Below are 14991 nucleotides of genomic sequence, written 5' to 3'. Positions count from 1 at the left end.
TGGGTATACTGTGCTTTTTCTTTCCATAGCTGGCACTTTATGTGCTTTCATTCCTGGAACCCAAAGACCTGCTACAAGCGGCTCAGACATGTCGCTACTGGAGAATTTTGGCTGAAGACAACCTTCTCTGGAGAGAGAAATGCAAAGAAGAGGGTAAGGTTTCCATAGGGAAAATGTCCGAATTCTGAAAAAGCAAAGTGATTCTGAAAAGCGTAAGTTTTATGTGCAAGTAGAATAAAGTGGTGGGTAAATGGAAAAAGAATTTTTGGCAGCCTGTCAGGGAATCAAAAATGAGTGTTCATCTGCATCCACCTACTTACATAAAATCCACAGGTTATTCCATATGTTCAAGTGAGTCAAATCTTGCAGCTAATCCCTTTAAAGAGCACTATAACTCATAGCAAGTGTATGAAAAAGGCAAGATGAAGATGACTTAAAGGAAATCCAAAGATATATTAGCAATTAAATACTCAAATATTCCATATTTTCTTTGTTCCTCCACAAATATTTTTTGGGCACCTCTTATGTTTAGTGTTTTTGAGGAACCACCATGCTATTTTCCATAGCAGCAACACCATTTTATATTCCCACAAGCATTGCGTAAAGGTTCCAATTCCTGTACTTCCTCACCAACATTTCATAGAATCATTTTGATAAAGAATTGAAATTGTTGATATAGAAGAGCACCATACAAAAGATAAACTTTACATTATTTTGTTTTGTAAAACAGTGTTAGAAATTAGACAATGCCTGCATTTTGGTGGTTTTCAGCATAGGGGAGAATGAGGTACATTATAAAATTTGTAATATTTATTATTGGTGAAGGCAATGATACTCTTTAACTCTTTAAAACTAGGTATTGATGAACCATTGCACATCAAGAGAAGAAAAGTAATAAAACCAGGTTTCATACACAGTCCATGGAAAAGCGCGTACATCAGGCAGCATAGAATTGATACTAACTGGAGGCGAGGAGAACTCAAATCTCCTAAGGTAACTGAACTCATGCCAGTGTAACAGAATCCATTAATCAGTGTTAGTACCTACTGTGTTTTATAACTTGACACCTATTTCCAGAAACAAAGAAAACAATGTATTTTAAAATAACTGTAAGCATAACTGACAATATCCTTCTATTGTGAATCTCTCTAGTCTGACAACTCATTGTCTTGAATAAAAGGTGAGTTGATTGGTATTTGGTTCTTATGTAAATGAAAAATTTTCTGAATATCCTGTTGAATTTTGTGTCATATACATCCTCCCTAAGAATTTGCTCCCTCTCTGACCATATAGTCTGAATATGATTTTTGAGGAGTGCCCATGTTTTGGTTTGGTGGCTTTTGTGTGTTTTATTTTTTAAATTTAACTATTCTGACTTTTTATCTTATAACATTTCAAGTATATAAAGAATAGCAAAAATGCTTAAAATTCTTAGACATAGTTTTATAACTGGAAAAAAGCAATTTGGGGAGATACTGTTCTAGTCCTTTTGCATACATTATGATGGGCTTTTTTTGTTTTAAGTTAAAAAGTTGATTATTGTTCTTGTCTTCCTAGTTAATAGGTGCTTTTGTTTTTGTGTGTCAAATTGTAAAACTTAGATACATATTCTTTTGGTTTGAACAAATAAAATAGATGACTATAAAATACATTTGTGTTTGAACCATCTTTATGAGATCTTGACCTGGTAAAATTATAACAGTTGATGTCTCAAGTATAAATAATAGGATATGGAAACAATAAAATGTTTAATACTTGATTCATCAATGAGGGTTGATGATGCTTCATATTTCATGTAAACTTTAATTCTAGAAATAGACTACAGATTACTGTTCCTATTTATGGCTTCATTTTTTCTTTTCACCAGTATTTTAAAAGACATAATTTGGTAACATTTCTAACTCGTACGTCTACCTCCTAGGTGCTGAAAGGACATGATGATCATGTGATTACATGCTTACAGTTTTGTGGTAACCGAATAGTTAGTGGTTCTGATGACAACACTTTAAAAGTTTGGTCAGCAGTCACTGGCAAAGTAAGTTTACTTCTCTCTGCACATCACAAAGTCACTGTTTTGTGTATATCTTTGCAAAGATCAGCCAGTGAAAGGAAAACTAGAACTCATTTTTGTCTCTAGCTTATTTCAATAGTAAATATCAGAACTTCTAATTTAGCTTCTCCCTTGGTGTGAAGATGATGTTTCTCATGGTAGGAATGTTGTTAGTGTCTTCTTTATTTAAATAGCTTGTCTCTGTGATATACCTATTAAGATTTTAGAGATGTGCTTTATCGTTTTCTTGTCTTAATTTTTCCCACCTTTTTAACTGTCTAAATTATATCTTCTTCCTTTTTAATCTTTTTCAAAACTATGATTGAGGGATATTTGTTTTTCCTTGTTCAACTGCTTTGTTGATAACCTACTTACAGTTTAGCAGTTATACATAAATCATGTTAATTTAGACTTATCTTAAACCCTGTGAGATGGAAGGTAAGCAGACCAGGTATTAAATAGGAATTTGAAGAAAAAAGCAGTCCAAGCAATCGGTTACCCTTAAACAATATTATATTTTAATGGTTCTCCAGTGAGGACTTATATTTATCTGTCCAATGGAGAATATTTTTATGAACTGACCACCTAAAAATAATGGAAGAAAGTGTAGGGACAAAAATCTGTCTTTTAAAATGTTTTATCACATGTTGTTTCTTGGGCAAGAGTCTTCTAAATATTCCAAGTTAGATGTTAAAATTTTTAAAAGTAGCTTCATATTTCCATAGTTTAATGTTAGTTTTGGATTGACTTCAGGGCTTTAATGTCTGTCTTTACTTGTCTAGAAGTACCTTACCTGGCTCTTAACTACTGCCTTGTGGCAGATTGAGATGGAATGTGGTATGTAGCCACACCCAACACCATCGGCATTCTTTCATTGAATCCATTCCCATGAACAAAACCAAGTTGCAATTTTAGTATTATTTCATCAAAGAGGCCAGGCTGGAGCTTTTATGCTCTAATGATAACTGTTTACTTTCTATGTACTTGTTCCTCAGTTGTGTGTACGTGTATAATATGTAGTGCTACTGAATAAAAAAAAAAGCAATAGCAATGGGGTCATGTTATACTGATGTGAGAAATTATTTTCTGATATGCCAAATAATCCAATTGAGTTAATATAACTTTACTCCAAATTTTAATGAGCTACTGAAATGTTATTTAAATCATTTTTCTTTCTACCCAAAAGTAATCATCTTAAGTGTTTTTCCAGTGTCTGAGGACATTAGTGGGACACACAGGTGGAGTGTGGTCATCACAGATGAGAGACAATATCATCATTAGTGGATCCACAGATCGAACTCTCAAAGTGTGGAATGCCGAGACTGGAGAATGTATACACACCTTATATGGGCATACTTCCACTGTACGTTGTATGCATCTCCATGAAAAAAGGTGAGAGAAACGCTCATTGTGGTTGGGAATTCCTCTTCTGTCACTTGTGAATTTGGAGCCTTTTGTGTAGAGTTCAAGTTATATAATACTTAAACTGTGTCTAATAAAGAGATAGCAATAATGTGCTCTTAAATTAGACTTCAATGATTAGATTTCGGATGTTTCTATACTAACAAAGCAGTAGTGTATTGGCTTACAATTGGAGGGTTATCTTTACATTTCCTTTTTCATTTATTAGTGTTGTTGGCTTCCTCCTTGAAACTCTACTCTTGAATAACATCTGTATTTCTCTATATCTTTGATGACTTATCATCTTTAAAAAATCATTGTTTCTTTTTCTTTTTTCTCTTATATTTCTGCTAGTGGGACAGATTCAGCTATTCAGGTTTCAAGACTCCAAGTCTTTTTAATTATGTACCTACCCTACCCTCACTCCATCATATTCCCTATATCTAGGCAAAAGCTGAGGCCTGCGGTTTTTAATTTATTCTCTCATTACCTATCACCTGAACTATTGACACAGTTTTCAGACCTGGTCCTCTGTTGTCTACCAAATCAAGGACATAATCCTCAATTCAATTTTCAAAATTGTTTCATCAAATCAGACTGCTTCCTTTTTTTCCCTCAGTGCCTTTGCTGTTTGTTACCTCCTCCTACAAAGCCCTCCTATTTAAAGTCCTTTCTGTCTTCTATTGGCATGTCTTCATGGTAACCCCCCACACACACCCCCACACACACCCCTGTTAAACAAATGTGATTTCTACTCCATTTGTCAGAACAGGTCTTTATGAAGGGTCCTTTTAGTGACTCTATTCCAGTCTTTACCTTTAACTCTGCCCACAGCATCTTCTTTATTAAGAACCATAGCATTGAGCACATTTCACACTAGATTGGTAATATGTGAAGAAAAAGTATATTTTCCATTGTAATTTGAGTCTACTTTGAACAGTATACTCGACTATTAAAATTTGGGGAATTGTTATGAAGAGACCTTGCCTTTCAGTTTTTATTAGTTCTGACTTAAATCTCTCAATGATTCCACTTTCTACTCTTCCAAATGTGGAAATACGGCCTTTCTTTCTCTCTTAGGAATGATATAAAGATGCCTTGTGTTTTCAGCTCTCCTTTGTAATCCAGAGATGGTTGCAGTGTTTGTATCACTCTGGTCTTCAGAAGAGTGTAACTTCAATAATGTTGGGCCAAATTTTGAAGGAATTTATGTTGCCTCAACATATGTGTCTTCTAAAATCTGTATATTATAATGCCTATATAGCTGTTGAATACTTATAAGCATATGCAGCCTTTGAGGACATGTCTAAAACTGGTTCATTTTGCCAGTATGTAGGATGTAAAGCACATACCTTTAAAAATACAATACAGTAATTTTCAGACTGTCCCACAGAACCCCAAGGAGCTGCTCGATCTCTCACAGGTGGGGAACCAAACCAGCCAAGTCTAGGCTCCTCAACTTCCCATCCCAATCAGAGTAACTCAACTTTCGTATGTTTATCTATCAGGGTTTTTACATAGGAGTTTTTTAAAAATACTTAACAAAAGAAAGAAAAGGTTTAATAATCACTGACTTTATATATAATGCTTTTTCATATTATTAAAAATTGTAATACTTTTTTTTTTCTGTTTTTCTTCCTACAGAGTTGTTAGCGGTTCTCGAGATGCCACTCTTAGGGTTTGGGATATTGAGACAGGCCAGTGTTTACATGTATTGATGGGTCACGTAGCAGCGGTTCGCTGTGTTCAATATGATGGCAGGAGGGTTGTTAGTGGAGCATATGATTTTATGGTGAAGGTGTGGGATCCAGAGACTGAGACCTGTCTACACACGTTGCAGGGGCATACTAATAGAGTCTATTCATTACAGGTAAGAGATCTTATCTCTCCTACCCCTTAGATGCTCTACTGGTGAATCACAAGATAGTTTTACTCAGATAACCACTGTCAAATTGTTGATCAAATGCAATCCAAAAAAGACTGATCAGATTACCTGTTGTTTACATATACTTTAAAATTAGCATGAAGAAAACATAAATCTTGAAATTATTTATATGATTTGTTTTAGTTTTTCGTGATCTATTTCCCCTCCAAAATATAAATATTTGTCTTGGAACCTGGGATTTTGGAGCCCTAAGCTTTTTGCTATATTAATTAATGGGTAGATAGTCTCATAGGAGAATAACCCAGATTTTAATAAACTCCTTAGCAGAGGATTAATTTGGCCAAAAGCTGCCCCTTTTCCTTGATAGCTGAAGGTTGATGGACCATGTAATTGTGATTCCATCCCCATTCAGAGGAAAAGTGGAGCCTTCCTGCATAAACTCTACTCTCGCGGGGCTGATTCTCAGTCATAAAGAAATAAATATGACTAGTTTTTTTGTGTACATTTGAACCTGATGTCCTTGGATAGATTGCCATATTTTGAGATGAATAAATTAATAGCAAGTTTAGAAAATGGGTCTTATTTTATTTTCTGAAAGACAGCATTTCCATTCAAGAATATTTTCAATTACTTATATAGTTCATTTAACAGTTATTGCCCATTAGTGATCAGCAAATTAGTACATAGTCCCAGTGCTGACAGACCTGCTTTTGGGGTATTTGTTTCTTAATTGATAGAATACTGACCATGCCACAAGATATCAACACATACTAAAGATGTTTGTTAGCTTAGAAAAGGTTATTAATTTGGAGGAGGGGGAATTGGCTCAACTGTTTTTATGTTTTGTGATATACTCAGAACCTTAATGAATATAATAGTCTTGTTTAAATAAACCATGAGGTTTAGAAAAGAGGTAGGAACATTGTTATAGATCTGGGAATTAGTAGATACTTAGTGACTTTGGGTATAACTGGGAAGCAGGAAAAGTGCTGTGTAGCTTACTTTTATTATAAACGTGCCACCTCTTCTAATTCCAGATTTAACTATCTATTGGCACATTTTCTAATTAGCATTTAGGTTATTGTAAATGAAATTTTTTATTTTACATACAATTTTTAGTGGAACTATCTTTCAAACATCATGAAAGTTATCTCTAGCCCTTTTCATGCCATAGGTGTTGATAGGCACACCCTTTATCACAAGCTGTATCAGTACTTTCAACTTCCTATAGGGAAATAAAACTTGAATGGTAGTCCTTGTTAAATTGTCCATAGTATGTGGCTACTGTATGTAGCCAGATGATCTGGAAGTAATGTGTTCATTTTAGGTGTTGTGTTTTCTTTTTAATTATTTCTGCATCTTTCGGATGGAAGCTTCTGAGAAGGTGCACTGTAGAGTTGCTTGATTACATGCAGTTTATCCTAGTACCTCATTTGTTCTTGGCATTACTTGTTCTCCTTACCCTAATCCCCTCCCCCATTAAGATTAAGTTCAATAAATAATATCAAGAATATCCACACATCTAGTCTAATACACTGTGTTTGTTGTAGTTTGATGGCATCCATGTGGTGAGTGGATCTCTTGACACATCAATCCGAGTGTGGGATGTGGAGACAGGGAATTGCATCCACACGTTAACAGGACACCAGTCGTTAACAAGTGGAATGGAGCTCAAAGACAACATTCTTGTCTCTGGGAATGCAGACTCTACAGTTAAAATCTGGGATATCAAAACGGGACAGTGTTTACAAACATTGCAGGGTAAGTATTGGCTACCCCCTTTTAGCTGTGTTTGTTAAAAATTAGATTATTAGTCAAAAGAGAAATATGGAGCTTTCGTGTCACAAAAAGAGTTAACCTCATACAAAATGAAAATGCTTATTTTGGATAAGCTTATGAGCATTTCCACTCTTGACAACACAAGGCTACCTTGAGAAAGTGTGTTAAATTGTGTGTTAAATAGAAGATGTAAATTGTGGTTTTGATATAAAATTATTTAACCACCTCCTGCATGCACAGTCAACTCTACCCTACCTTGGTGGTGTCACAGAAGCAGCATGTTCATTTTATTATTTGAGTGATCATTTCATTTTGAACTTGTAGTCCAATTTTAAATTAAAGAACTGTCTTGCTGGGGGTAGGGAGCTCTCTAATCTGATAGAAAGTTGCTTTGGTCTCATCTTACACCCTTAACCATCTGCTTAACCAGAATGGGAAGGAATGATAGTGCCCACTCAACTAGAGAAAGAAAAATGTGAAAGCCACCGTTATTAAATGAGGCACAACCGTGTAATCTTACATCATGACTAACTTCTTCATATTGGTCACAGCCCTTAGAATGTGTGTGTTTGTTTGTTTTCAGTGAGGCCATCTGGTGGGCCGGCCATATTGCAGCTTTTTACTCATTGGTTTTATCTCTTTCTCAGAGTTTTGGAATAGTGTCCATTCAGCCTTTGCCCTTGACTGGCCAGTTCAGAGCAGTAGATCTCTTACGCTCATATCCCTCACAGAGTCCATGATGCTGGGCTATCTCCACCATCACTAAGAAGAGTTCTCATTTCTGCAGCCAGAAAGCAAATGTGTGCTGGTAGCTAACCAAACTTCTTGGAAGACAGAACTCTTGAAAGTTAACGTTTCAGTTACAAACATCTATCAGATTTTCTTACATCCCTGCTGATCCTAAAATACTCAGAGCATAGTTTCTAAATATGCAGCATTGCAAATATTCTGTGTATTGTATGTTCTAATGTAGAAGCCTACAAAATTACAAGGTAACTAACTTGTAGCCATGAGTTCTGACCAGTAATTAAATCCCTTTGGTTTTGCCTAGGTCCCAACAAGCATCAGAGTGCTGTGACCTGTTTACAGTTCAACAAGAACTTTGTAATTACCAGCTCAGACGATGGGACTGTAAAACTGTGGGACTTGAAAACGGGTGAATTTATTCGAAACCTAGTCACATTGGAGAGTGGGGGGAGTGGGGGAGTTGTGTGGCGGATCAGAGCCTCGAACACAAAGCTGGTGTGTGCTGTTGGGAGTCGGAATGGAACTGAAGAAACCAAGCTGCTGGTGCTGGACTTTGATGTGGACATGAAGTGAAGAGCAGAAAAGATGAATTTGTCCAAATGTGTAGACGATATACTCCCTGCCCTTCCCCCCTGCAAAAAGAAAAAAAAAAAAAAGGAAAAGGAAAAAAAAAGAAAAGAAAAGGAAAAAAAATCCCTGTTCTCAGTGGTGCAGGATGTTGGCTTGGGGCAACAGAATGAAAAGACCTACAGACTAAGAAGGAAAGAGGAAGAGATGACAAACCGTAACTGACAAGAGAGGCGTCGGCTGTCTCATCACATACAAAGGCTTCACTTTTGACTGAGGGCAGCTTTGCAAAATGAGACTTTCTAAATCAAACCAGGTGCAATTATTTTCTTTATTTTCTTCTCCAGTGGTCACCGGGCAGTGTTAATACTGAAACATCGTCACAGGTTCTGCGCGTCTGTTCTCTTACCACTGAGACCTTAGAAAGGAGCTGCAATAACATCGGAATAAGTATGGTTGACTTTCTAATCAGAGAGCATCTGCAACAAAAGTCATTTTTCTGGAGAGGAAAAGCTAAAAAAATATATATTACTGTGAATTGTTTTTGTACAGCTATCATGAAAAGCTTTTTTTTTTTTTTTTTTTTTTTTTTTTTTTGCCAACCATTGCCAATGTCAATCAATCACAGTATTAGCCTCTGTTAATCTATTCACTGTCGCTTCCACATACACTCTTCAGTGCATATGTTGCTCAAAGGTGGCAAGTTGTCCTGGGTTCTGTGAGTCCTGAGAGATGGATTTAATTCTTGATGCTGGTGCTAGAAGTAGGTCTTCAAATATGGGATTGTTGTCCCACCCCTGTACTGTACTCCCAGTGGCCAAACTTATTTATGCTGCTAAATGAAAGAAAGAAAAAAGCAAATTATTTTTTTTTATTTTTTTTCTGCTGTGACGTTTTAGTCCCAGACTGAATTCCAAATTTGCTCTAGTTTGGTTACAGAAAAAAAAAAAAAGACTTTTTTGCCACTGAAACTTGAACCATCTGTGCCTCTAAGAGGCTGAGAATGGGAGAGTTTCAGATAATAAAGAGTGAAGTTTGCCTGCAAGTAAAGAATTGAGAGTGTGTGCAAAGCTTATTTTCTTTTATCTGGGCAAAAATTAAAACACATTCCTTGGAACAGAGCTGTTGCTGCCTGTTCTGTGGAGAAACTTTTCTTTTTGAGGGCTGTGGTGAATGGATGAACGTACATAATAAAACTGACAAGATATTTTAAAAATATATAAAACACAAAAGTAAAATAAAGTTGCTGGTCAGTCTTAGTGTTTTACAGTATTTGGGGAAACAACTGTTACAGTTTTATTGCTCTGAGGAACTGACAAAGCAGAAACGATTCCGTTTTTGTAGTAAAGGCGTCACATGCAAACGAACGAGATGAATGAAAAAGTCAAATGGTTTGCCTCATTCTCCAAGAGCCACAACTCAAGCTGAACTGTGAAAGTGGTTTAACACTGTATCCTAGGCGATCTTTTTTTTCCTCCTCCTGTTTATTTTTTTTGTTTGTTTTATTTATAGTCTGATTTAAAACAATCAGATTCAAGTTGGTTAATTTTAGTTATGTAACAACCTGACATGATGGAGGAAAACAACCTTTAAAGGGATTGTGTCTATGGTTTGATTCACTTAGAAATTTTATTTTCTTATAACTTAAGTGCAATAAAATGTGTTTTTTCATGTTAGTATGCCTGTTTCTTCCCCTGGGGTCATAATACTTCATTATAAATATTTAGGGTTTGTCTCTAATCATTAAAAGAGCAAAGTCTTGGTTTCTTTGTGTTCCCTAGTGTGACTTAGAAATCAGTGCTTCCGGCCCATGTGATACTAAAGTAAGAGTGATGTGCTGTGAGTGTAGGTTTTCTTCCTCTCCTTACACTCCAAAGGATGCTCCATTGGGTTCGTCTCTGTGTTACCTTGGGATGTATAACTAAGCGGCAAAAATCACAAAACTTGTGACCGCTATAACTGAAATTTCATTTTAAGAATTTGACCACATCTTGCAAACGTGGTCACAGCACATTACAAGCACCAGTAACTTTCTATGCATGATCTGTGGGGCTCCCACCACACTGCGAAGTAGGTACAGTAAGTCCTCACTTAACAATGTCCATAGGGTCTGCAACTTGAAGCAAAATGACATACAAGGAAACCACTTTTACTGCAGGTTAATTGATATAAACAAGTTCCTACGGCATCTGTCAACATTAAAACAAAACAACCTTGAACAAAGTGACGTTATACGAGGACCTGCTGTACTATTGTCTTCATTGTAACGATGAGGGTGCAACTGCAGCTCAGACTGGTTAGGCGACTTGTTGGAAGTCAGATAACTAGTGGACTTTAAGAAGAAACATCTAGAATTTTGACCAAAGCAAGGTTGTGGTACTTTCAGGATCTTCTGCCACCATTTTATGTGGTACATCTAATATAAATTAAAAAAATGAAGTCAGTTATTCAAATGATGTAGACTCTTAAATAGCAGGTTCTCTCTTCTGCGTATATGCATATATGTGGCTATACGTGTGCATATATAAATATAAAATCTCCAGTAATCTCAGCTATCCAAGCCATAGATAAAATCTACAAAATGGATGCTTCTTAATGAATAAATTTCTCACAAAGCATGTGTTCTTTACTCATAGGGCCTCACTTTCACAAAACTACTAAGTCACAACATCTAGGAATGGGACCCACGTCTCTGCATGTAGACTAGCTCACCAGGTGAGTTATGGGCACAACTTCGAGAGCCACTGCCTTCGATACCTTTCCAGTGCGGATGGTGATTTGGTTTATTAGATCACAGCACATTACAAGCACTAGGATATCAGGGAGGAATGACAAGTTACAGGGAAAGACGGAAGAACTGTGTGAACACAGCAAAAATTCTGAGGCCGTGAAGTGCAGGGGCCAGCAGCCCTGCCCACTCGAGGGTAAACAATGACTCAATGACTCTTCATTAACATAATCGAAGAAAAACATCATCTACATTATAGAAGACAATGAATTCACAGGCTTGCAGACAAATAGGCCTGAATTCAAATCTCAGTTCTAATACTACTTTCTAGTAACGGGACCTTCATCAGACTTTTTTTGACCTCACATTTCATCATCTAGAATGTAAAGAGTACCCCCTTCTAAGGTTACTGTAGGGATTAAATGAAATGTTCCAAAGTATATAGCATGAATATGATACTTATAGTTCAATAAATGGTAGCTACTATTAGAACTTTAGGAAAATTGACCCAGATGATTGTAACTTCTATATCTGGGAACAATTGAACGTGTTCATGACTCATCCAGGAATGTAATAAAAATAGCATTTCTATATGTAGCGATTTACATTTTTTTAGAGTAAAGTCACATAAATGTCTAATTTGACTCTTATCAAAACCTTGTGAGGTAGACTGGTATGGAGCACCTAATGGCAATTTTGTACATACTTAGGTGTTCATTTTTTTATTCAGAAATGAATATTCTTTATTATTGTTTCCAAAAGAGAAAATGTTAACCTCATTCTAAAGAAATTATTATCATTATACTAAGAAAGGGGACTCTGCTTTGTGACCTCCTTAATGAAGATATTCACCACCTTCTATAACTGAATTTTTAAATCTTCATATCAGAAGATAAGCTGTCTCCACATTTAGATGTCACTAGTTCCCAAACATCAGACATTGCCTGAAACTAAAGCTAAAATTGGGTCACAAAGGTAATGCATAAAAGCCCGAAGCAAGTGCTCAGTGTATACTTGTTGAATTGAGTAAAGGGAGTCTCTCTCTCTCTCTCTCTCTCTCCCCCGCCCCCCTTTCTCCCTCTCTATCTCTCCCCCCCCAATCTCATTGGAAGTGTTTTAATTTTGACACTTGGACACTTACTGAGATTCAATAACCACAGCTATCTCATTAATTTGCAACAGCAACTGCATACCAAATTGTTAAGTTAATATTTCAACCTACCTATTGGTTTAATTTTAAAAAGTAATTGACATTTAATTATTTGTGCTAACTCTTTTTAAGCAGTTTTCTTTATGCCTTTTGAGCCTGTCTGTTATAAAATCTCCTTTCTATTTCTCTGACTTGATAAGAGTCTAAATCAAACAACAGGAAAAGACCTCTGTGCTTTTCCCTGAGGTGAGTCAGGATCAAGGGCAGCCTCCCCAGACCCCGGTGGTGCCTTGCTTTCTGCACACTTTTCCCTGCACTCACTGCATGATGTGGAACAAAGGGATGGGGTAGAGGAGAGAAGATACTTGAAGGAGCCTGCCCAACTCCATCCTCCTCCTGTGCTTCCTTCCAGTCCATGTTGAAACTAGAAACAAGCAGCTTGTCAGAGCAGGAATAGATTCATGCATTTTTCTGATTCCTTTCCTCAGACACTTCTTCATTCTTTTTCCTTCTATTAGTCATCCCCAACCCCCAAAGTCAGGATTGTAACCTGTGCTCCATCAGATTATTCAGCCAATGAGGGATTCATCCTCGGCATCCCTTACAACAATTCTAGGGGAACCTCCTGTTTTCTTTGCACCGTTTGTAGTTATAATGGTAAAACATGGTTTAGTGCTGTCGATGAAAGGATCTGAATAAATGCTTCTGATGCAGGTTGTTCTCATGTTCCCTGCCTACTGCATTTCGAAGATAGATTGTGTGTGTGTGTGTGAACGTGTGTATACACACACACACACACACAAATACAAGGATATATTGGAAGCTGGGAATAAGCCTCTTGTTCCCAGTGAATCATAACATCATTTCCCTTAAGCTGTTGCCCTTTTATCCATGAAAAAGAGGAATAAGGGAAGGTGTTGGTGGCCATGAGGAGACACCCTAAGTCTTTTCCATGATAGGTGAGTGGCCTCTGAAGATGGTATGTGTGTGTTCACACTGTGTTCTTGGGGCCCTGCTTTAAGTAACCATATAGTAATTTGAAAAGTTGATGCACCGTTTGTGATTTTGGCATTTTCTATTGTCCAAAAAACAAAATTAGATCCAAACCTGAACAGTTAGAATGATAAAGATTACAACAACTACTGAAGCCTTGGCTGCCGATCCCTCCCCCTCCCCCACCCCGAAATCTATCTTATTAAAATCTATCTACTGTCCAGGAGATAGGTTTCAAGTTAGAGCCAGAGTGGCTGCACCAGCTCTGTCAGGGAGAGTGCTTAGTCACTGATTTGAATTACAAACAAGCAGAGCATGGCATTGTTCCTCAGCCAACACCTCTCATTTTCCATCTATTAGTACTGGTGATGCCCAACTGAGTGAAGTTCTTGCCAACATCGTCCCTCTGCCTCCTTCTCTTTTTAGGTGGAGGAGACCAAAAATATCAAAAGGTAATTTCAAAAGTCCTTCAGGGAAATGAAAAGCACCGGAAGCTGAAAGGACTCAGAACGCACCTTTCCCCACAGTGTAGAGTATGAATACATTCCAGATCCAGTTCCTAAGAAGACGCATTGCTGAGAGGAAAGGCTGGCCACGTCCCCATTTGCAAATGGGTATAAAAATAGCAGAGTTTCTATTTCAGATGATCCGATTCTCCCCAAGATTTTTAAGGACAAGGAACCAGTGAGTGGACATTCTGATGTTTCATTCTTGGCTTTGGAAAATCTATCGTGGCAGCACCTCTGAAGGCTGTTTACCTCTGGGTTTTGTTTTGCTTTGGCAGTCATACTCTGCAAAAGAAAAATTACGTTGAAATCACTCTTGCAAATCAAAGTTCAAATATAATAGACCACAAAAATATATTGCCAATATACCCTGTTTTAAGGAGGTTCATAGATTATAAAAGAGACATCAGACACTACTCACCACAAGAGGAAGGTTATTTGTGAGACCTTTTTAAAATATATATATATATTTTAAATTGATTTCAGAGAGGAAGGGAGAGGGAAAGAGGTATAGAAACATCAATGATGAGAGGGAATCATTGATCGGCTGCTTCCACTCAGGATTGAGTCTGCAACCCAGGCATGTGCCCCGACTGGAAATCGATCCTGATCTCGTGATTCATAGGTTGAAGCTCAGCCACTGAGCCATGCTGTCCAGGCTTTGTGAGACCTTTTAAACGTGTATTGATGAAGCCCATTAAGACTAGACCAAACCTGATGCCTTACTAAATGCAATCAGAAAGACAATACAGTCCCCAGCCACCAGGATCCTTCAGTGTGAGGATGCTATCCAACTCTGCCGAGTGAGGTCCAGCAGCTTCAATAAACCCTCAAGGACACAAGAAGATATAGAGGTAAACAGTAAAACTGAATGCTACTCCGGTAAGGTTTTGGGGGACCTGAAGCTTATAAAGGACCCTCTTAAAAAGCAAAACTAGATCCAAACTTGTACAAATAGAGTGATAAAGGTTACAACAACTACTGAAGCCGGGGATGCGGACCCTGTTTTTCTGAGGTCACTTTGGGCAAGTGAGGAGCAGGCTCTCACAGTTCTGAGGAGAGGCAGGGCCATGCAGAAGTTTTGTTGGTACATAGTACATCCATAACTGTTAGCAGTTATTATTAGTGTCAGTATTAATGAAAAAACACAGCTGCGTTCAAATTTCATCTCAGCCTCTTGTGTGA

At 37.2% G+C, this 14991-nt stretch overlaps 1 protein-coding gene across 5 annotated transcripts in view; it reads left to right on the top strand.

The window, feature by feature from the left end:
• The window catches only part of FBXW7 (F-box and WD repeat domain containing 7), a gene marked incomplete at its 3' end in the record, with an annotated part of 179642 nt that extends 169537 nt beyond the window's left edge, over positions 1 to 10105 (top strand). For all 5 annotated transcript variants that reach the window (XM_080675321.1, XM_080675319.1, XM_080675320.1 and 2 more), the window contains 7 exons: positions 30 to 153; positions 857 to 993; positions 1922 to 2035; positions 3261 to 3442; positions 5096 to 5321; positions 6887 to 7097; positions 8167 to 10105. In XM_080675321.1, the coding sequence (XP_080531447.1) occupies positions 30 to 153; positions 857 to 993; positions 1922 to 2035; positions 3261 to 3442; positions 5096 to 5321; positions 6887 to 7097; positions 8167 to 8435 (1263 nt within the window). The remainder of the gene's footprint in view (positions 1 to 29; positions 154 to 856; positions 994 to 1921; positions 2036 to 3260; positions 3443 to 5095; positions 5322 to 6886; positions 7098 to 8166) is intronic.
• Positions 10106 to 14991: the final 4886 nt, after the last annotated feature.

The sequence above is a fragment of the Plecotus auritus genome (genome assembly GCF_963455305.1).
Source record: "Plecotus auritus genome assembly, chromosome: 6".
Lineage (NCBI taxonomy): Eukaryota > Metazoa > Chordata > Mammalia > Chiroptera > Vespertilionidae > Plecotus > Plecotus auritus.
The sequence above is the reverse complement of the archived record's forward strand: the minus strand, read 5'-3'. Positions and strand labels throughout refer to the sequence as shown.